Genomic DNA, 22,475 nt, shown 5'->3' with positions numbered 1-22,475 from the left:
CCGTAACGAGTTTTAATATGAAAACATTCTCTCTCATGTAAGAAGTTTGGACTCCTTGGCTTCTCTTTGACGGCTCAAATACTGGCAAAGCAAAACTTTGAGCTTGAGCAGTTGAGAAAACCTGTTCTGGAACCTTTTCCTCGATTTAATGCAGGTATTTAATAAGTTCTCTGGGTATGTTGGTTCATTTACTAAAAGTTATGATATTTTATTTTCAATAAAATAATCATGTCATTAAACATGTAACATAATTATAATATACCTTTTAGATGTGTCAATTATGCAATAATTTTGTTAATCAACTCATTTTACGTTTAACGGGATTTTGGCTGAAGTCAAGAAAATTTACATCGTGTATATTTATTTATTTATTTATTTTTCTATAGTGACATTTTTTCAACATATCTGTTTATAAAATTTTTTTATAAGTGAAATCTATATCATGTCATTTAGAATGATAATATCTATTTGCATTTCAGTTTGATATGGTAAAAAATATTAGTGTTGAATACTAACTAATCGTCTATTATTTTATTTTCTAAAAATTATTTAATGATGTTTCGGTACTTGAATCAATATTTTTTCCTCAATTACAAAGAAAAAAAAAAAATTCTCTATCATACCAACTCCATCATATTTATCTCTTTAATAATATAAGTAACGAAATGATTTAATTTCATATTACTATCTATCAGTTTAGATGATTTCGAATTTTGTATATTTTATGTGAGGAATAAATGTAAAAAAATATGTAATGGCCTGGTGACATGCACCGTAACCCTATCGACAATGAAACTTATCGACAATTAGACTTCTTTAAACGACAACATATTTACAACATTTAGTTACTTTTTGTTTGAATTTTGTTACAATATTTTATAAAATTTCAACCTGCAAATTGTATAAATTGCAATGTAGTTTCTAAATCACATTGGTTTTATTTTCGGAACGAATATTGATGTAAATTTTTAATGTCAGAAAAGCGATTTTAATATAAAATTTTATATATTTCTATATTTTCAAGTTTACATACTTATGTTGTGAAAACAACGAATTTTATATTTATGTTTACAGTCATTTAAGTTGTAATTTAAATTGTCTTCCTCGGCCTTTTCAGTTGCATCTTCCATTTATCTCACCTGAGATTCAGTTAAGACCTGAAGAAGTTCCAAAGGCATGGCAACGGGATCAAGCTCTACGCAGCCACTAGGGGCATTATGAGTCTTCAACCATCAAGTTGTTTTAGAATTGTCTGTTTTCCCTTCATCATCAACATATCACGAGTCTTCTGTTGCGCCCTACCAGTTCTCCGATTAAGGGAGTTTGCTTTTCCTGCCTCAGGAACCTCCTTCCTAGATCCAAGTAGACCAGCTATGGTTGGAATCCGATTAGCCATCCCCGCTGCAGTACTATCCTTCCTGCGTTCATCTACCATTCTTTTCTTCATAGTCTTATCACCTATCGCTGATCCAATGGATAAACCAGAACCTAATTTCTCATAAGCATGACCACCTTTCATCTTAAAAATACCCTCTCTCATATCAGAAGTTGGAACTCCTTGATTTCTCTCTAATTGTCCATGTACTGGCAAAACAAAATCTTGAGCTTGAGCCGTTGAGAAAACCTGTTCTCGAGCATTTCTAAATGATGCATTTAATAAATTCACACTGGTGGCAAGCAGATTAGCCATCCCTGCTGCAGTATCATTCTTCCCATGTTCATCAACCCATCTTTTCTTCTTAGACTTGTCGCCTCTTGCTGACCCAATGGATAAACAAGAACCCGGTTTCTCATAAGCATGACGAGCTTTAATCTGAAAAGCATCCCCTTTCATATCAGAAGTTAGGACTCCTTGGCTTCCCTCTGACGGTCCAAATACTGGCAAAACAAAACTTTGAGTTTGAGCAGTTGAAAAAACCTGTTCTGGAGCATTTCTATAAGTGCCCGATTTAGTGCAAGGATTTAATAAGTTCACACCGGTGGCACCCAGATTACCCGTCCCTGCTACAGTAATATTCTTCCCATCTTCATCAACCCATCTTATCTTCTTAGACTTATCACCTCTTGCTGACCCAATGGATAAACCAGAACTTGGTTTCTCATAGGCACGGCGAGCTTTCATCTGAAAAGCATCCTCCCTCGTATCAAAACTTAGAACTCCTTGGCTTTCCTTTGATTGTCCAAATACCGGCGAAGCAACAACTTGAGCTTTGGCAGTTGAGAAAACCTGTTCTGGAGCATTGTCATCCGTGCTCGATTTAGTGCAAGCATTTAATAAGTTCACACCGGTGGCACCCAGATTACCCATCCCTGCTACAGTAATATTCTTCCCATCTTCATCAACCCATCTTCTCTTCTTAGACTTACCACCTCTTGCTGACCCAGTGGATAAACCAGAACTTGGTTTCTCATAAGCACGACGAGCTTTCATCTGAAAGGCATCCTCTCTCGTATCAGAAGTTAGGACTCCTTGGCTTTCCTTTGATTGTCCAAATACCGGCAAAGCAACAACTTGAGCTTGGACAGTTGAGACAACCTGTTCTGAAGCATTTCTATCAGTGCTCGCTTTAGTGCGTGCATTTAATAAGTTCACGCCAGTAGATCTTGCGTGAGGCATCCCGCGAGCAGATGGGTTTTCATTCATTATATACTGATGAGAATGTTCACTTGTTTTATGCGGGTTAAAATTCTGCTCGTGCATGAAACAGCTCTGCAAGACTGATGAGTCATTGACCTTTATCGGTGGGGCTGGTATCTCAACAGCTAAAAAGGGCTGACGGCAGTTGGGGCATAGAAGCTTGCGGTTCAGGTAAGTTTGGAAGTATTCAAAGTCCATTTTACAAGAAATGCAGGAAGTCCAAAAGGTCCTCGATGCAGGATGAGGGGGCACAGATGATCTGAGAGGAGAATTGCTCTTCTGACTCATTGTATTTGGATTGATGTTGCTTGAAGAACCATAGAAAGAACCCTGGCTACTTGGCGTTGCTGATGTTGATCCCTTGTTTGGAACATTTAAGCGTATGCCTGTTAAGTTCCGTTTCTGGTCATATGCAATTCTCTTGGCTTCGTCAGACAACAAATTCCATCCTTCTGATAAAAGTGAAAAAGCTCCCTCTGCGCCAATAGATCTGTTTTTATCAGGATGAAGAAAGAGAGCTAAAGTATGATACCGTTTCTTGATTGTCTCATTATCAGCTGATGGTTCGACACCAATAACTCCATACCAGTCAACCACCCCGTTTTTCTTCTGCTGAGCAGATAAATACACGTCAAAAGTTGCAATCAATTGAGGAAGACCATCAAGATTAGGATACAACTTATGTGCCTTCAGAGCCCATTTTTTTGCTCCAGCAATGTCCTTTTCAGTAAACTTCTTCTCTGAAAGCTCTTTTGCCCCGACGGCCTCATCTCTATTACATTCCATGTCAAGTATTATTTGTCTTTGGCTGTTTTCCTTCTTTGGTGAACTCAAAGTATGACAAAACCGAATATATAGGAGACAAAACCCTCTTAAATATCGCAAAACACAATATCCACGAGCATCAATAAAGAGCTTCTTTTGACTTCAGACCTGACAAACCACAATGAACCCAATATGAGGAAACTATTTGTTTGCTTCTTAAGATGAGAATCAAACACGACATGAGAATAAAAAAATATACAAACTTTATTAATCGCACCAAACAAAATATTTCTACATAAATCAATAACGAATTACTTTTAATTTAAAGCCAAATAAACCAAGAGAGTAAATCCAATATAAGGAAACTATTTATTTGCACCTTGAGATTGGGATCAGCTCACGGTAAGAGAACAAAAGAACGCCCTATATACCTTTTAAATTGATGAAGCACAACATCCACAAGCATCAACAAGAGGACTTGTCTTTGATCTAAGACCTGATTAACAAAGAGAATGCATAAGTAAACTATCACCTTTTCGCGAAGGGCAAGTAAACAATCATAGATATCTGTAATCAATATTTGTCTCTCAAGTTTGGGTAGGAACATTAGTATTTCACTGCTACAAATATAGATTATTGAGAAAAAAAAATATATATTTCAATGTTTCCAGTCAACTCCATAATATCTATCATTTATTTGGCATGTATAGTGAAGGGAATTATATGAACAGAAAATGAATTACGGAGTGTGTGATTTGAAGTACTGACAGGCCACTGCAAAAATATGTTTTTCTCGTGTATATGGAAATTATTTCTTTGTTTCTTGATATAGAAATCAAAACTCATAATGAAGAGAAAAAGTAAACCCCATATACCTTATAAGTTGACAAACACGATATCCACGCGCGTAAATAAGAATAATAATATTTATGACATTGTAGTCAAAGTATTATTCTTTGCGATTTTTTTTGGGGTCTTATTTTAGGTATAAAAAAAAAACATGAAATCAAGAACATTGAACGTCTTGTCTGTTACAAACCATCTACGTGCGTCCATATCAATAATAATACTCGTAACATTCCATTCCGAGTACTAATCTTTATCGTCTTTTTTCCTTCTTTGGCTTATTTCAAGTACGAAAAAACATGACATCAAGAAGACTGTACGTCTTATCAATCACAAACCATCCACGTGCATCAATGAACAATTATCTTTGCATTCAAACCTAACAAGCCAAAAGAATCTACCAAACAATAAATTATTTTATTACTTTTTTATACGAGAATAAAAGAAGATCGTACCTTTTTTAATCTCCCAAACACGATATCTACATGCATCACCTAACAAATTACCTATTATCTAAACAAGATAAACCAAGATTAAGATCCCAAAATAAAGAAATTATTTACTTGATCCTTAAAAATGAATATAAAAAAACGTTAACAAAATAAAAAAACAAGACCTAAAATGCCTTTTAAGTTGATAAAAGACAATATCGATATGCATCAATAAGGACTTCTCTTGGATCTTAAGACCCAATAAACCAAGAGAATGAAATACAAACAAAACTCTCTCCTTTTCTTATATGGGAACCAAAAGAAAATATGAGAAAAAGAAAACCTTGTGTACCTTCGGAGTTGATACCCACGTGCCTTAATAGGATTCAAACTGCCTTTGTCTTTGATTTAAAACTCTAATACATCAAGACATAAAAAACCAAACATAAGGAAACAAGTCAATTACTTCTTGACATGGGAATTAAAACATGATATGATGGTAAAACAAAGAACTCGAGCTTTTAAGATGACATCATAAGGAGTTGCATTTAATAAATGATTTTTCTTTTGCAAGAAACTCGATTTTCAAAATAAATAAAAAGGTGATAGCGGCTGATTAAGATGGCAAAAACTTAATATATCAAATTTGAAATCCGAGTGAGAGTAGATACACATATATAAAAGAAATCTAAAGACCACAACTTCAGCTTCCATCTTCAATATCTCAGCACAGAACCTTCTGTTACTTAAGAAAAACAAAATAAATATATAAAATAATCTATTTTTAAACGCAACAAAACATACACATAAGTAGTACGTGCAGGGTTTTAAAGACACTATCTCAATTCTTTCAATTCATATCCAAATAAGGTTAATCACAAACACTGTAACTCTCACGGAAAAATTACATCAAGTTTAGACCTTCACCCATCTTTTTAATAGATCAAGTTGATAAAAAATAGTATTACGGAAAGACTAAAACACACTTTATTTTCTTTTAATTTTTAAAAAATACGTTCAGTTCTAAACTATTCAAAACGATATGCAGAAAAGAATCACAAGACTAAAACTCATAACTGATCATTCAAATGAGAATAAGACATCATGCACAAATATAAACACTGTTATCCATACGGTGAATTCGCAACTTCAGACTCCAAAGACACGGTCAAGTAACGCGCGAAATCTGTCAACCAAAAATATCAAAAAATGAGAAAAAATGGTTAAACCAACATCAACAAGTTACGACTAGTAGAAGGAAAAAAAAAAAAAAAAAAAAAAAAACCAGCTCTAGTGTATAAAATTGGACCTGAAATCGTCAGAGGCTGAGCATGCAAGATGGAACAGGAGGGGAGAATCGGTACGAGTACGGGGTCGGGAATGGGTGCTGACGTTTCGAGTTTTGGTAAAAGCCGGGTGGTTTTGATGAGGGAGATATTTACCAGTTACAGAATGCGGTTAAAGTGATGGGGTTTGGGACGGTGCGAGAAATGGAGGGAAAGAGAACCAGATTAAAAAGGAGAACGATCGGCGATAAACGGTGGTGGGCGATAGAGGTAAGTAGATTTATTGGGTGGAGAAAACCGCAGCACCCCGGAAGTGGCGGCGGCTGTCGGCGAGAGTTTGGGGTTGCAGGGGGAGTCTAGGGTTTTGTGAAATGTGGGTAAATGAGGATCGGAATGGTTTGATCGGGAGAAGAAGAGAGGGAATTCGGAGAAGAGAGTGGGTTGGTGAAGCAGAGATGAATGAGCAGAGAGGTTTGGGAAGACAATGTGAGATGAGGTTTTCGGGTCCGCCGAGTCTTGCTAGGGAGGAGAATAAGAAGGGGATTTGACGAGTCGAAGGAATATATAAGGGGAGAGATAGGGTTGGCGGAGCGGGAGGAGACCGTGGTCGGCCACGCGGCTGAGGCTCTGCAAATCTTCCAAACATGCAAGCGAAAACCCGTATTTATATTTTTATATTTGTTTCAATATATACATATGTACATATATTAATATATATATTTTTTTTAATTAAAAAAATTTACTTGAGCATATTTTGGGGTGGGCTTTTTCTTTTATTATTTATTAATCCAGTCTCTTACTGGGCCCTCAAGTCAAGCTTTGTATTTATTGCATAAAATATATTTATTACATATACTTATGTTTTTTAAAATATTAGATTTTAAGTGTATACGAGGTTTGTTAGGTTAATAGAGATTAATAAATAACAAAATTAATTATGAAAATCTAACAAGAGGATTAAGCTAAGCAAATAAACGAAAGTGGAGGATTTTGTTAAATTTGTTTAGAAATGCTATGAAAAATGTTATCGAACGACGAAAGGAGTCAGGGATTAAATTTTTTATTATTTTAATAATTTGTTTGCTATTTTAATTATAAATTTTGTTGAATTAATTAAGAAATAAAAATTATAAATAAATAGTTAATTTTTTATTTTAATTTTGATAAATTAACGGAGCAATAAATTCAATAAAATCTTGCTGAATTAAAACATGATATGAGAATGATAAATGCGTGTGATTTGTCATAAATAAAATCATAAAAAATCTAATTCAGAAAAAGTTCACTTTATACAATTAAATATGAAACCGTAACGAGTTTTAATATGAAAACATTCTCTCTCATGTAAGAAGTTTGGACTCCTTGGCTTCTCTTTGACGGCTCAAATACTGGCAAAGCAAAACTTTGAGCTTGAGCAGTTGAGAAAACCTGTTCTGGAACCTTTTCCTCGATTTAATGCAGGTATTTAATAAGTTCTCTGGGTATGTTGGTTCATTTACTAAAAGTTATGATATTTTATTTTCAATAAAATAATCATGTCATTAAACATGTAACATAATTATAATATACCTTTTAGATGTGTCAATTATGCAATAATTTTGTTAATCAACTCATTTTACGTTTAACGGGATTTTGGCTGAAGTCAAGAAAATTTACATCGTGTATATTTATTTATTTATTTATTTTTCTATAGTGACATTTTTTCAACATATCTGTTTATAAAATTTTTTTATAAGTGAAATCTATATCATGTCATTTAGAATGATAATATCTATTTGCATTTCAGTTTGATATGGTAAAAAATATTAGTGTTGAATACTAACTAATCGTCTATTATTTTATTTTCTAAAAATTATTTAATGATGTTTCGGTACTTGAATCAATATTTTTTCCTCAATTACAAAGAAAAAAAAAAAATTCTCTATCATACCAACTCCATCATATTTATCTCTTTAATAATATAAGTAACGAAATGATTTAATTTCATATTACTATCTATCAGTTTAGATGATTTCGAATTTTGTATATTTTATGTGAGGAATAAATGTAAAAAAATATGTAATGGCCTGGTGACATGCACCGTAACCCTATCGACAATGAAACTTATCGACAATTAGACTTCTTTAAACGACAACATATTTACAACATTTAGTTACTTTTTGTTTGAATTTTGTTACAATATTTTATAAAATTTCAACCTGCAAATTGTATAAATTGCAATGTAGTTTCTAAATCACATTGGTTTTATTTTCGGAACGAATATTGATGTAAATTTTTAATGTCAGAAAAGCGATTTTAATATAAAATTTTATATATTTCTATATTTTCAAGTTTACATACTTATGTTGTGAAAACAACGAATTTTATATTTATGTTTACAGTCATTTAAGTTGTAATTTAAATTGTCTTCCTCGGCCTTTTCAGTTGCATCTTCCATTTATCTCACCTGAGATTCAGTTAAGACCTGAAGAAGTTCCAAAGGCATGGCAACGGGATCAAGCTCTACGCAGCCACTAGGGGCATTATGAGTCTTCAACCATCAAGTTGTTTTAGAATTGTCTGTTTTCCCTTCATCATCAACATATCACGAGTCTTCTGTTGCGCCCTACCAGTTCTCCGATTAAGGGAGTTTGCTTTTCCTGCCTCAGGAACCTCCTTCCTAGATCCAGGTAGACCAGCTATGGTTGGAATCCGATTAGCCATCCCCGCTGCAGTACTATCCTTCCTGCGTTCATCTACCATTCTTTTCTTCATAGTCTTATCACCTATCGCTGATCCAATGGATAAACCAGAACCTAATTTCTCATAAGCATGACCACCTTTCATCTTAAAAATACCCTCTCTCATATCAGAAGTTGGAACTCCTTGATTTCTCTCTAATTGTCCATGTACTGGCAAAACAAAATCTTGAGCTTGAGCCGTTGAGAAAACCTGTTCTCGAGCATTTCTAAATGATGCATTTAATAAATTCACACTGGTGGCAAGCAGATTAGCCATCCCTGCTGCAGTATCATTCTTCCCATGTTCATCAACCCATCTTTTCTTCTTAGACTTGTCGCCTCTTGCTGACCCAATGGATAAACCAGAACCCGGTTTCTCATAAGCATGACGAGCTTTAATCTGAAAAGCATCCCCTTTCATATCAGAAGTTAGGACTCCTTGGCTTCCCTCTGACGGTCCAAATACTGGCAAAACAAAACTTTGAGTTTGAGCAGTTGAAAAAACCTGTTCTGGAGCATTTCTATAAGTGCCCGATTTAGTGCAAGGATTTAATAAGTTCACACCGGTGGCACCCAGATTACCCGTCCCTGCTACAGTAATATTCTTCCCATCTTCATCAACCCATCTTATCTTCTTAGACTTATCACCTCTTGCTGACCCAATGGATAAACCAGAACTTGGTTTCTCATAGGCACGGCGAGCTTTCATCTGAAAAGCATCCTCCCTCGTATCAAAACTTAGAACTCCTTGGCTTTCCTTTGATTGTCCAAATACCGGCGAAGCAACAACTTGAGCTTTGGCAGTTGAGAAAACCTGTTCTGGAGCATTGTCATCCGTGCTCGATTTAGTGCAAGCATTTAATAAGTTCACACCGGTGGCACCCAGATTACCCATCCCTGCTACAGTAATATTCTTCCCATCTTCATCAACCCATCTTCTCTTCTTAGACTTACCACCTCTTGCTGACCCAGTGGATAAACCAGAACTTGGTTTCTCATAAGCACGACGAGCTTTCATCTGAAAGGCATCCTCTCTCGTATCAGAAGTTAGGACTCCTTGGCTTTCCTTTGATTGTCCAAATACCGGCAAAGCAACAACTTGAGCTTGGACAGTTGAGACAACCTGTTCTGGAGCATTTCTATCAGTGCTCGCTTTAGTGCGTGCATTTAATAAGTTCACGCCAGTAGATCTTGCGTGAGGCATCCCGCGAGCAGATGGGTTTTCATTCATTATATACTGATGAGAATGTTCACTTGTTTTATGCGGGTTAAAATTCTGCTCGTGCATGAAACAGCTCTGCAAGACTGATGAGTCATTGACCTTTATCGGTGGGGCTGGTATCTCAACAGCTAAAAAGGGCTGACGGCAGTTGGGGCATAGAAGCTTGCGGTTCAGGTAAGTTTGGAAGTATTCAAAGTCCATTTTACAAGAAATGCAGGAAGTCCAAAAGGTCCTCGATGCAGGATGAGGGGGCACAGATGATCTGAGAGGAGAATTGCTCTTCTGACTCATTGTATTTGGATTGATGTTGCTTGAAGAACCATAGAAAGAACCCTGGCTACTTGGCGTTGCTGATGTTGATCCCTTGTTTGGAACATTTAAGCGTATGCCTGTTAAGTTCCGTTTCTGGTCATATGCAATTCTCTTGGCTTCGTCAGACAACAAATTCCATCCTTCTGATAAAAGTGAAAAAGCTCCCTCTGCGCCAATAGATCTGTTTTTATCAGGATGAAGAAAGAGAGCTAAAGTATGATACCGTTTCTTGATTGTCTCATTATCAGCTGATGGTTCGACACCAATAACTCCATACCAGTCAACCACCCCGTTTTTCTTCTGCTGAGCAGATAAATACACGTCAAAAGTTGCAATCAATTGAGGAAGACCATCAAGATTAGGATACAACTTATGTGCCTTCAGAGCCCATTTTTTTGCTCCAGCAATGTCCTTTTCAGTAAACTTCTTCTCTGAAAGCTCTTTTGCCCCGACGGCCTCATCTCTATTACATTCCATGTCAAGTATTATTTGTCTTTGGCTGTTTTCCTTCTTTGGTGAACTCAAAGTATGACAAAACCGAATATATAGGAGACAAAACCCTCTTAAATATCGCAAAACACAATATCCACGAGCATCAATAAAGAGCTTCTTTTGACTTCAGACCTGACAAACCACAATGAACCCAATATGAGGAAACTATTTGTTTGCTTCTTAAGATGAGAATCAAACACGACATGAGAATAAAAAAATATACAAACTTTATTAATCGCACCAAACAAAATATTTCTACATAAATCAATAACGAATTACTTTTAATTTAAAGCCAAATAAACCAAGAGAGTAAATCCAATATAAGGAAACTATTTATTTGCACCTTGAGATTGGGATCAGCTCACGGTAAGAGAACAAAAGAACGCCCTATATACCTTTTAAATTGATGAAGCACAACATCCACAAGCATCAACAAGAGGACTTGTCTTTGATCTAAGACCTGATTAACAAAGAGAATGCATAAGTAAACTATCACCTTTTCGCGAAGGGCAAGTAAACAATCATAGATATCTGTAATCAATATTTGTCTCTCAAGTTTGGGTAGGAACATTAGTATTTCACTGCTACAAATATAGATTATTGAGAAAAAAAAATATATATTTCAATGTTTCCAGTCAACTCCATAATATCTATCATTTATTTGGCATGTATAGTGAAGGGAATTATATGAACAGAAAATGAATTACGGAGTGTGTGATTTGAAGTACTGACAGGCCACTGCAAAAATATGTTTTTCTCGTGTATATGGAAATTATTTCTTTGTTTCTTGATATAGAAATCAAAACTCATAATGAAGAGAAAAAGTAAACCCCATATACCTTATAAGTTGACAAACACGATATCCACGCGCGTAAATAAGAATAATAATATTTATGACATTGTAGTCAAAGTATTATTCTTTGCGATTTTTTTTGGGGTCTTATTTTAGGTATAAAAAAAAAACATGAAATCAAGAACATTGAACGTCTTGTCTGTTACAAACCATCTACGTGCGTCCATATCAATAATAATACTCGTAACATTCCATTCCGAGTACTAATCTTTATCGTCTTTTTTCCTTCTTTGGCTTATTTCAAGTACGAAAAAACATGACATCAAGAAGACTGTACGTCTTATCAATCACAAACCATCCACGTGCATCAATGAACAATTATCTTTGCATTCAAACCTAACAAGCCAAAAGAATCTACCAAACAATAAATTATTTTATTACTTTTTTATACGAGAATAAAAGAAGATCGTACCTTTTTTAATCTCCCAAACACGATATCTACATGCATCACCTAACAAATTACCTATTATCTAAACAAGATAAACCAAGATTAAGATCCCAAAATAAAGAAATTATTTACTTGATCCTTAAAAATGAATATAAAAAAACGTTAACAAAATAAAAAAACAAGACCTAAAATGCCTTTTAAGTTGATAAAAGACAATATCGATATGCATCAATAAGGACTTCTCTTGGATCTTAAGACCCAATAAACCAAGAGAATGAAATACAAACAAAACTCTCTCCTTTTCTTATATGGGAACCAAAAGAAAATATGAGAAAAAGAAAACCTTGTGTACCTTCGGAGTTGATACCCACGTGCCTTAATAGGATTCAAACTGCCTTTGTCTTTGATTTAAAACTCTAATACATCAAGACATAAAAAACCAAACATAAGGAAACAAGTCAATTACTTCTTGACATGGGAATTAAAACATGATATGATGGTAAAACAAAGAACTCGAGCTTTTAAGATGACATCATAAGGAGTTGCATTTAATAAATGATTTTTCTTTTGCAAGAAACTCGATTTTCAAAATAAATAAAAAGGTGATAGCGGCTGATTAAGATGGCAAAAACTTAATATATCAAATTTGAAATCCGAGTGAGAGTAGATACACATATATAAAAGAAATCTAAAGACCACAACTTCAGCTTCCATCTTCAATATCTCAGCACAGAACCTTCTGTTACTCAAGAAAAACAAAATAAATATATAAAATAATCTATTTTTAAACGCAATAAAAGTTCAAGGAGAACAATAAAACATACACATAAGTAGTACGTGCAGGGTTTTAAAGACACTATCTCAATTCTTTCAATTCATATCCAAATAAGGTTAATCACAAACACTGTAACTCTCACGGAAAAATTACATCAAGTTTAGACCTTCACCCATCTTTTTAATAGATCAAGTTGATAAAAAATAGTATTACGGAAAGACTAAAACACACTTTATTTTCCTTTAATTTTTAAAAAATACGTTCAGTTCTAAACTATTCAAAACGATATGCAGAAAAGAATCACAAGACTAAAACTCATAACTGATCATTCAAATGAGAATAAGACATCATGCACAAATATAAACACTGTTATCCATACGGTGAATTCGCAACTTCAGACTCCAAAGACACGGTCAAGTAACGCGCGAAATCTGTCAACCAAAAATATCAAAAAATGAGAAAAAATGGTTAAACCAACATCAACAAGTTACGACTAGTAGAAGGAAAAAAAAAAAAAAAAAAAAAAAAACCAGCTCTAGTGTATAAAATTGGACCTGAAATCGTCAGAGGCTGAGCATGCAAGATGGAACAGGAGGGGAGAATCGGTACGAGTACGGGGTCGGGAATGGGTGCTGACGTTTCGAGTTTTGGTAAAAGCCGGGTGGTTTTGATGAGGGAGATATTTACCAGTTACAGAATGCGGTTAAAGTGATGGGGTTTGGGACGGTGCGAGAAATGGAGGGAAAGAGAACCAGATTAAAAAGGAGAACGATCGGCGATAAACGGTGGTGGGCGATAGAGGTAAGTAGATTTATTGGGTGGAGAAAACCGCAGCACCCCGGAAGTGGCGGCGGCTGTCGGCGAGAGTTTGGGGTTGCAGGGGGAGTCTAGGGTTTTGTGAAATGTGGGTAAATGAGGATCGGAATGGTTTGATCGGGAGAAGAAGAGAGGGAATTCGGAGAAGAGAGTGGGTTGGTGAAGCAGAGATGAATGAGCAGAGAGGTTTGGGAAGACAATGTGAGATGAGGTTTTCGGGTCCGCCGAGTCTTGCTAGGGAGGAGAATAAGAAGGGGATTTGACGAGTCGAAGGAATATATAAGGGGAGAGATAGGGTTGGCGGAGCGGGAGGAGACCGTGGTCGGCCACGCGGCTGAGGCTCTGCAAATCTTCCAAACATGCAAGCGAAAACCCGTATTTATATTTTTATATTTGTTTCAATATATACATATGTACATATATTAATATATATTTTTTTTTTAATTAAAAAAATTTACTTGAGCATATTTTGGGGTGGGCTTTTTCTTTTATTATTTATTAATCCAGTCTCTGACTGGGCCCTCAAGTCAAGCTTTGTATTTATTGCATAAAATATATTTATTACATATACTTATGTTTTTTAAAATATTAGATTTTAAGTGTATACGAGGTTTGTTAGGTTAATAGAGATTAATAAATAACAAAATTAATTATGAAAATCTAACAAGAGGATTAAGCTAAGCAAATAAACGAAAGTGGAGGATTTTGTTAAATTTGTTTAGAAATGCTATGAAAAATGTTATCGAACGACGAAAGGAGTCAGGGATTAAATTTTTTATTATTTTAATAATTTGTTTGCTATTTTAATTATAAATTTTGTTGAATTAATTAAGAAATAAAAATTATAAATAAATAGTTAATTTTTTATTTTAATTTTGATAAATTAACGGAGCAATAAATTCAATAAAATCTTGCTGAATTAAAACATGATATGAGAATGATAAATGCGTGTGATTTGTCATAAATAAAATCATAAAAAATCTAATTCAGAAAAAGTTCACTTTATACAATTAAATATGAAACCGTAACGAGTTTTAATATGAAAACATTCTCTCTCATGTAAGAAGTTTGGACTCCTTGGCTTCTCTTTGACGGCTCAAATACTGGCAAAGCAAAACTTTGAGCTTGAGCAGTTGAGAAAACCTGTTCTGGAACCTTTTGCTCGATTTAATGCAGGTATTTAATAAGTTCTCTGGATATGTTGGTTCATTTACTAAAAGTTATGATATTTTATTTTCAATAAAATAATCATGTCATTAAACATGTAACATAATTATAATATACCTTTTAGATGTGTCAATTATGCAATAATTTTGTTAATCAACTCATTTTACGTTTAACGGGATTTTGGCTGAAGTCAAGAAAATTTACATCGTGTATATTTATTTATTTATTTATTTTTCTATAGTGACATTTTTTCAACATATCTGTTTATAAAATTTTTTTATAAGTGAAATCTATATCATGTCATTTAGAATGATAATATCTATTTGCATTTCAGTTTGATATGGTAAAAAATATTAGTGTTGAATACTAACTAATCGTCTATTATTTTATTTTCTAAAAATTATTTAATGATGTTTCGGTACTTGAATCAATATTTTTTCCTCAATTACAAAGAAAAAAAAAAAATTCTCTATCATACCAACTCCATCATATTTATCTCTTTAATAATATAAGTAACGAAATGATTTAATTTCATATTACTATCTATCAGTTTAGATGATTTCGAATTTTGTATATTTTATGTGAGGAATAAATGTAAAAAAATATGTAATGGCCTGGTGACATGCACCGTAACCCTATCGACAATGAAACTTATCGACAATTAGACTTCTTTAAACGACAACATATTTACAACATTTAGTTACTTTTTGTTTGAATTTTGTTACAATATTTTATAAAATTTCAACCTGCAAATTGTATAAATTGCAATGTAGTTTCTAAATCACATTGGTTTTATTTTCGGAACGAATATTGATGTAAATTTTTAATGTCAGAAAAGCGATTTTAATATAAAATTTTATATATTTCTATATTTTCAAGTTTACATACTTATGTTGTGAAAACAACGAATTTTATATTTATGTTTACAGTCATTTAAGTTGTAATTTAAATTGTCTTCCTCGGCCTTTTCAGTTGCATCTTCCATTTATCTCACCTGAGATTCAGTTAAGACCTGAAGAAGTTCCAAAGGCATGGCAACGGGATCAAGCTCTACGCAGCCACTAGGGGCATTATGAGTCTTCAACCATCAAGTTGTTTTAGAATTGTCTGTTTTCCCTTCATCATCAACATATCACGAGTCTTCTGTTGCGCCCTACCAGTTCTCCGATTAAGGGAGTTTGCTTTTCCTGCCTCAGGAACCTCCTTCCTAGATCCAGGTAGACCAACTATGGTTGGAATCCGATTAGCCATCCCCGCTGCAGTACTATCCTTCCTGCGTTCATCTACCATTCTTTTCTTCATAGTCTTATCACCTATCGCTGATCCAATGGATAAACCAGAACCTAATTTCTCATAAGCATGACCACCTTTCATCTTAAAAATACCCTCTCTCATATCAGAAGTTGGAACTCCTTGATTTCTCTCTAATTGTCCATGTACTGGCAAAACAAAATCTTGAGCTTGAGCCGTTGAGAAAACCTGTTCTCGAGCATTTCTAAATGATGCATTTAATAAATTCACACTGGTGGCAAGCAGATTAGCCATCCCTGCTGCAGTATCATTCTTCCCATGTTCATCAACCCATCTTTTCTTCTTAGACTTGTCGCCTCTTGCTGACCCAATGGATAAACAAGAACCCGGTTTCTCATAAGCATGACGAGCTTTAATCTGAAAAGCATCCCCTTTCATATCAGAAGTTAGGACTCCTTGGCTTCCCTCTGACGGTCCAAATACTGGCAAAACAAAACTTTGAGTTTGAGCAGTTGAAAAAACCTGTTCTGGAGCATTTCTATAAGTGCCCGATTTAGTGCAAGGATTTAATAAGTTCACACCGGTGGCACCCAGATTACCCGTCCCTGCTACAGTAATATTCTTCCCATCTTCATCAACCCATCTTATCTTCTTAGACTTATCACCTCTTGCTGACCCAATGGATAAACCAGAACTTGGTTTCTCATAGGCACGGCGAGCTTTCATCTGAAAAGCATCCTCCCTCGTATCAAAACTTAGAACTCCTTGGCTTTCCTTTGATTGTCCAAATACCGGCGAAGCAACAACTTGAGCTTTGGCAGTTGAGAAAACCTGTTCTGGAGCATTGTCATCCGTGCTCGATTTAGTGCAAGCATTTAATAAGTTCACACCGGTGGCACCCAGATTACCCATCCCTGCTACAGTAATATTCTTCCCATCTTCATCAACCCATCTTCTCTTCTTAGACTTACCACCTCTTGCTGACCCAGTGGATAAACCAGAACTTGGTTTCTCATAAGCACGACGAGCTTTCATCTGAAAGGCATCCTCTCTCGTATCAGAAGTTAGGACTCCTTGGCTTTCCTTTGATTGTCCAAATACCGGCAAAGCAACAACTTGAGCTTGGACAGTTGAGACAACCTGTTCTGGAGCATTTCTATCAGTGCTCGCTTTAGTGCGTGCATTTAATAAGTTCACGCCAGTAGATCTTGCGTGAGGCATCCCGCGAGCAGATGGGTTTTCATTCATTATATACTGATGAGAATGTTCACTTGTTTTATGCGGGTTAAAATTCTGCTCGTGCATGAAACAGCTCTGCAAGACTGATGAGTCATTGACCTTTATCGGTGGGGCTGGTATCTCAACAGCTAAAAAGGGCTGACGGCAGTTGGGGCATAGAAGCTTGCGGTTCAGGTAAGTTTGGAAGTATTCAAAGTCCATTTTACAAGAAATGCAGGAAGTCCAAAAGGTCCTCGATGCAGGATGAGGGGGCACAGATGATCTGAGAGGAGAATTGCTCTTCTGACTCATTGTATTTGGATTGATGTTGCTTGAAGAACCATAGAAAGAACCCTGGCTACTTGGCGTTGCTGATGTTGATCCCTTGTTTGGAACATTTAAGCGTATGCCTGTTAAGTTCCGTTTCTGGTCATATGCAATTCTCTTGGCTTCGTCAGACAACAAATTCCATCCTTCTGATAAAAGTGAAAAAGCTCCCTCTGCGCCAATAGATCTGTTTTTATCAGGATGAAGAAAGAGAGCTAAAGTATGATACCGTTTCTTGATTGTCTCATTATCAGCTGATGGTTCGACACCAATAACTCCATACCAGTCAACCACCCCGTTTTTCTTCTGCTGAGCAGATAAATACACGTCAAAAGTTGCAATCAATTGAGGAAGACCATCAAGATTAGGATACAACTTATGTGCCTTCAGAGCCCATTTTTTTGCTCCAGCAATGTCCTTTTCAGTAAACTTCTTCTCTGAAAGCTCTTTTGCCCCGACGGCCTCATCTCTATTACATTCCATGTCAAGTATTATTTGTCTTTGGCTGTTTTCCTTCTTTGGTGAACTCAAAGTATGACAAAACCGAATATATAGGAGACAAAACCCTCTTAAATATCGCAAAACACAATATCCACGAGCATCAATAAAGAGCTTCTTTTGACTTCAGACCTGACAAACCACAATGAACCCAATATGAGGAAACTATTTGTTTGCTTCTTAAGATGAGAATCAAACACGACATGAGAATAAAAAAATATACAAACTTTATTAATCGCACCAAACAAAATATTTCTACATAAATCAATAACGAATTACTTTTAATTTAAAGCCAAATAAACCAAGAGAGTAAATCCAATATAAGGAAACTATTTATTTGCACCTTGAGATTGGGATCAGCTCACGGTAAGAGAACAAAAGAACGCCCTATATACCTTTTAAATTGATGAAGCACAACATCCACAAGCATCAACAAGAGGACTTGTCTTTGATCTAAGACCTGATTAACAAAGAGAATGCATAAGTAAACTATCACCTTTTCGCGAAGGGCAAGTAAACAATCATAGATATCTGTAATCAATATTTGTCTCTCAAGTTTGGGTAGGAACATTAGTATTTCACTGCTACAAATATAGATTATTGAGAAAAAAAAATATATATTTCAATGTTTCCAGTCAACTCCATAATATCTATCATTTATTTGGCATGTATAGTGAAGGGAATTATATGAACAGAAAATGAATTACGGAGTGTGTGATTTGAAGTACTGACAGGCCACTGCAAAAATATGTTTTTCTCGTGTATATGGAAATTATTTCTTTGTTTCTTGATATAGAAATCAAAACTCATAATGAAGAGAAAAAGTAAACCCCATATACCTTATAAGTTGACAAACACGATATCCACGCGCGTAAATAAGAATAATAATATTTATGACATTGTAGTCAAAGTATTATTCTTTGCGATTTTTTTTTGGGTCTTATTTTAGGTATAAAAAAAAAACATGAAATCAAGAACATTGAACGTCTTGTCTGTTACAAACCATCTACGTGCGTCCATATCAATAATAATACTCGTAACATTCCATTCCGAGTACTAATCTTTATCGTCTTTTTTCCTTCTTTGGCTTATTTCAAGTACGAAAAAACATGACATCAAGAAGACTGTACGTCTTATCAATCACAAACCATCCACGTGCATCAATGAACAATTATCTTTGCATTCAAACCTAACAAGCCAAAAGAATCTACCAAACAATAAATTATTTTATTACTTTTTTATACGAGAATAAAAGAAGATCGTACCTTTTTTAATCTCCCAAACACGATATCTACATGCATCACCTAACAAATTACCTATTATCTAAACAAGATAAACCAAGATTAAGATCCCAAAATAAAGAAATTATTTACTTGATCCTTAAAAATGAATATAAAAAAACGTTAACAAAATAAAAAAACAAGACCTAAAATGCCTTTTAAGTTGATAAAAGACAATATCGATATGCATCAATAAGGACTTCTCTTGGATCTTAAGACCCAATAAACCAAGAGAATGAAATACAAACAAAACTCTCTCCTTTTCTTATATGGGAACCAAAAGAAAATATGAGAAAAAGAAAACCTTGTGTACCTTCGGAGTTGATACCCACGTGCCTTAATAGGATTCAAACTGCCTTTGTCTTTGATTTAAAACTCTAATACATCAAGACATAAAAAACCAAACATAAGGAAACAAGTCAATTACTTCTTGACATGGGAATTAAAACATGATATGATGGTAAAACAAAGAACTCGAGCTTTTAAGATGACATCATAAGGAGTTGCATTTAATAAATGATTTTTCTTTTGCAAGAAACTCGATTTTCAAAATAAATAAAAAGGTGATAGCGGCTGATTAAGATGGCAAAAACTTAATATATCAAATTTGAAATCCGAGTGAGAGTAGATACACATATATAAAAGAAATCTAAAGACCACAACTTCAGCTTCCATCTTCAATATCTCAGCACAGAACCTTCTGTTACTTAAGAAAAACAAAATAAATATATAAAATAATCTATTTTTAAACGCAACAAAACATACACATAAGTAGTACGTGCAGGGTTTTAAAGACACTATCTCAATTCTTTCAATTCATATCCAAATAAGGTTAATCACAAACACTGTAACTCTCACGGAAAAATTACATCAAGTTTAGACCTTCACCCATCTTTTTAATAGATCAAGTTGATAAAAAATAGTATTACGGAAAGACTAAAACACACTTTATTTTCTTTTAATTTTTAAAAAATACGTTCAGTTCTAAACTATTCAAAACGATATGCAGAAAAGAATCACAAGACTAAAACTCATAACTGATCATTCAAATGAGAATAAGACATCATGCACAAATATAAACACTGTTATCCATACGGTGAATTCGCAACTTCAGACTCCAAAGACACGGTCAAGTAACGCGCGAAATCTGTCAACCAAAAATATCAAAAAATGAGAAAAAATGGTTAAACCAACATCAACAAGTTACGACTAGTAGAAGGAAAAAAAAAAAAAAAAAACCAGCTCTAGTGTATAAAATTGGACCTGAAATCGTCAGAGGCTGAGCATGCAAGATGGAACAGGAGGGGAGAATCGGTACGAGTACGGGGTCGGGAATGGGTGCTGACGTTTCGAGTTTTGGTAAAAGCCGGGTGGTTTTGATGAGGGAGATATTTACCAGTTACAGAATGCGGTTAAAGTGATGGGGTTTGGGACGGTGCGAGAAATGGAGGGAAAGAGAACCAGATTAAAAAGGAGAACGATCGGCGATAAACGGTGGTGGGCGATAGAGGTAAGTAGATTTATTGGGTGGAGAAAACCGCAGCACCCCGGAAGTGGCGGCGGCTGTCGGCGAGAGTTTGGGGTTGCAGGGGGAGTCTAGGGTTTTGTGAAATGTGGGTAAATGAGGATCGGAATGGTTTGATCGGGAGAAGAAGAGAGGGAATTCGGAGAAGAGAGTGGGTTGGTGAAGCAGAGATGAATGAGCAGAGAGGTTTGGGAAGACAATGTGAGATGAGGTTTTCGGGTCCGCCGAGTCTTGCTAGGGAGGAGAATAAGAAGGGGATTTGACGAGTCGAAGGAATATATAAGGGGAGAGATAGGGTTGGCGGAGCGGGAGGAGACCGTGGTCGGCCACGCGGCTGAGGCTCTGCAAATCTTCCAAACATGCAAGCGAAAACCCGTATTTATATTTTTATATTTGTTTCAATATATACATATGTACATATATTAATATATATATTTTTTTTAATTAAAAAAATTTACTTGAGCATATTTTGGGGTGGGCTTTTTCTTTTATTATTTATTAATCCAGTCTCTGACTGGGCCCTCAAGTCAAGCTTTGTATTTATTGCATAAAATATATTTATTACATATACTTATGTTTTTTAAAATATTAGATTTTAAGTGTATACGAGGTTTGTTAGGTTAATAGAGATTAATAAATAACAAAATTAATTATGAAAATCTAACAAGAGGATTAAGCTAAGCAAATAAACGAAAGTGGAGGATTTTGTTAAATTTGTTTAGAAATGCTATGAAAAATGTTATCGAACGACGAAAGGAGTCAGGGATTAAATTTTTTATTATTTTAATAATTTGTTTGCTATTTTAATTATAAATTTTGTTGAATTAATTAAGAAATAAAAATTATAAATAAATAGTTAATTTTTTATTTTAATTTTGATAAATTAACGGAGCAATAAATTCAATAAAATCTTGCTGAATTAAAACATGATATGAGAATGATAAATGCGTGTAATTTGTCATAAATAAAATCATAAAAAATCTAATTCAGAAAAAGTTCACTTTATACAATTAAATATGAAACCGTAACGAGTTTTAATATGAAAACATTCTCTCTCATGTAAGAAGTTTGGACTCCTTGGCTTCTCTTTGACGGCTCAAATACTGGCAAAGCAAAACTTTGAGCTTGAGCAGTTGAGAAAACCTGTTCTGGAACCTTTTCCTCGATTTAATGCAGGTATTTAATAAGTTCTCTGGGTATGTTGGTTCATTTACTAAAAGTTATGATATTTTATTTTCAATAAAATAATCATGTCATTAAACATGTAACATAATTATAATATACCTTTTAGATGTGTCAATTATGCAATAATTTTGTTAATCAACTCATTTTACGTTTAACGGGATTTTGGCTGAAGTCAAGAAAATTTACATCGTGTATATTTATTTATTTATTTATTTTTCTATAGTGACATTTTTTCAACATATCTGTTTATAAAATTTTTTTATAAGTGAAATCTATATCATGTCATTTAGAATGATAATATCTATTTGCATTTCAGTTTGATATGGTAAAAAATATTAGTGTTGAATACTAACTAATCGTCTATTATTTTATTTTCTAAAAATTATTTAATGATGTTTCGGTACTTGAATCAATATTTTTTCCTCAATTACAAAGAAAAAAAAAAAATTCTCTATCATACCAACTCCATCATATTTATCT

General features: G+C 34.5%; 3 protein-coding genes across 20 annotated transcripts; all 3 read right to left on the bottom strand.

Moving 5' to 3' along the window:
* Positions 1 to 986: 986 nt before the first annotated feature.
* On the bottom strand, positions 987 to 6,624 carry LOC148239754 (uncharacterized). Of its 7 annotated transcripts, none has more exons than XM_088211855.1 (6): positions 5,990 to 6,624; positions 5,815 to 5,866; positions 5,033 to 5,096; positions 4,705 to 4,762; positions 3,783 to 3,899; positions 987 to 3,571 (listed from the first exon to the last, which is right to left on the bottom strand). In XM_088211855.1, the coding sequence occupies exon 6, from the start codon at positions 3,422 to 3,424 to the stop codon at positions 1,226 to 1,228; it is 2,199 nt and encodes a 732-aa protein (XP_088067981.1). In that variant the 5' UTR covers positions 3,425 to 3,571; positions 3,783 to 3,899; positions 4,705 to 4,762; positions 5,033 to 5,096; positions 5,815 to 5,866; positions 5,990 to 6,624; the 3' UTR covers positions 987 to 1,225. The 7 variants fall into 7 exon arrangements, 6 of the variants coding, with proteins under 6 accessions (XP_088067981.1, XP_088067980.1, XP_088067983.1 ...); XM_088211854.1 differs by having other exon boundaries at positions 3,835 to 3,899; XM_088211857.1 differs by having other exon boundaries at positions 4,705 to 5,096.
* A 1,635-nt stretch (positions 6,625 to 8,259) lies between these two features.
* Positions 8,260 to 13,921, bottom strand: LOC148239753 (uncharacterized). 7 transcript variants are annotated; one of them, XM_088211849.1, is made up of 6 exons: positions 13,283 to 13,921; positions 13,108 to 13,159; positions 12,306 to 12,369; positions 11,978 to 12,035; positions 11,056 to 11,172; positions 8,260 to 10,844 (listed from the first exon to the last, which is right to left on the bottom strand). In XM_088211849.1, the coding sequence occupies exon 6, from the start codon at positions 10,695 to 10,697 to the stop codon at positions 8,499 to 8,501; it is 2,199 nt and encodes a 732-aa protein (XP_088067975.1). In that variant the 5' UTR covers positions 10,698 to 10,844; positions 11,056 to 11,172; positions 11,978 to 12,035; positions 12,306 to 12,369; positions 13,108 to 13,159; positions 13,283 to 13,921; the 3' UTR covers positions 8,260 to 8,498. The 7 variants fall into 7 exon arrangements, 6 of the variants coding, with proteins under 6 accessions (XP_088067975.1, XP_088067974.1, XP_088067977.1 ...); XM_088211848.1 differs by having other exon boundaries at positions 11,108 to 11,172; XM_088211851.1 differs by having other exon boundaries at positions 11,978 to 12,369.
* A 1,631-nt stretch (positions 13,922 to 15,552) lies between these two features.
* LOC148239752 (uncharacterized) lies at positions 15,553 to 21,188 on the bottom strand. Of its 6 annotated transcripts, none has more exons than XM_088211843.1 (6): positions 20,549 to 21,188; positions 20,381 to 20,432; positions 19,599 to 19,662; positions 19,271 to 19,328; positions 18,349 to 18,465; positions 15,553 to 18,137 (listed from the first exon to the last, which is right to left on the bottom strand). In XM_088211843.1, exon 6 carries the CDS (start codon positions 17,988 to 17,990, stop codon positions 15,792 to 15,794), a length of 2,199 nt encoding a protein of 732 aa, XP_088067969.1. In that variant the 5' UTR covers positions 17,991 to 18,137; positions 18,349 to 18,465; positions 19,271 to 19,328; positions 19,599 to 19,662; positions 20,381 to 20,432; positions 20,549 to 21,188; the 3' UTR covers positions 15,553 to 15,791. The 6 variants fall into 6 exon arrangements, with proteins under 6 accessions (XP_088067969.1, XP_088067968.1, XP_088067971.1 ...); XM_088211842.1 differs by having other exon boundaries at positions 18,401 to 18,465; XM_088211845.1 differs by having other exon boundaries at positions 19,271 to 19,662.
* Between the last annotated feature and the right edge of the window lie 1,287 nt (positions 21,189 to 22,475).

Source organism: Carica papaya, chromosome 9 (genome assembly GCF_054855325.1).
Source record: "Carica papaya isolate Zhongbai chromosome 9, ASM5485532v1, whole genome shotgun sequence".
In the NCBI taxonomy this organism is placed as follows: Eukaryota; Viridiplantae; Streptophyta; class Magnoliopsida; order Brassicales; family Caricaceae; genus Carica; species Carica papaya.
Note: the sequence above shows the minus strand (reverse complement) of the source record. Positions and strands in the feature narration are given on the sequence as shown.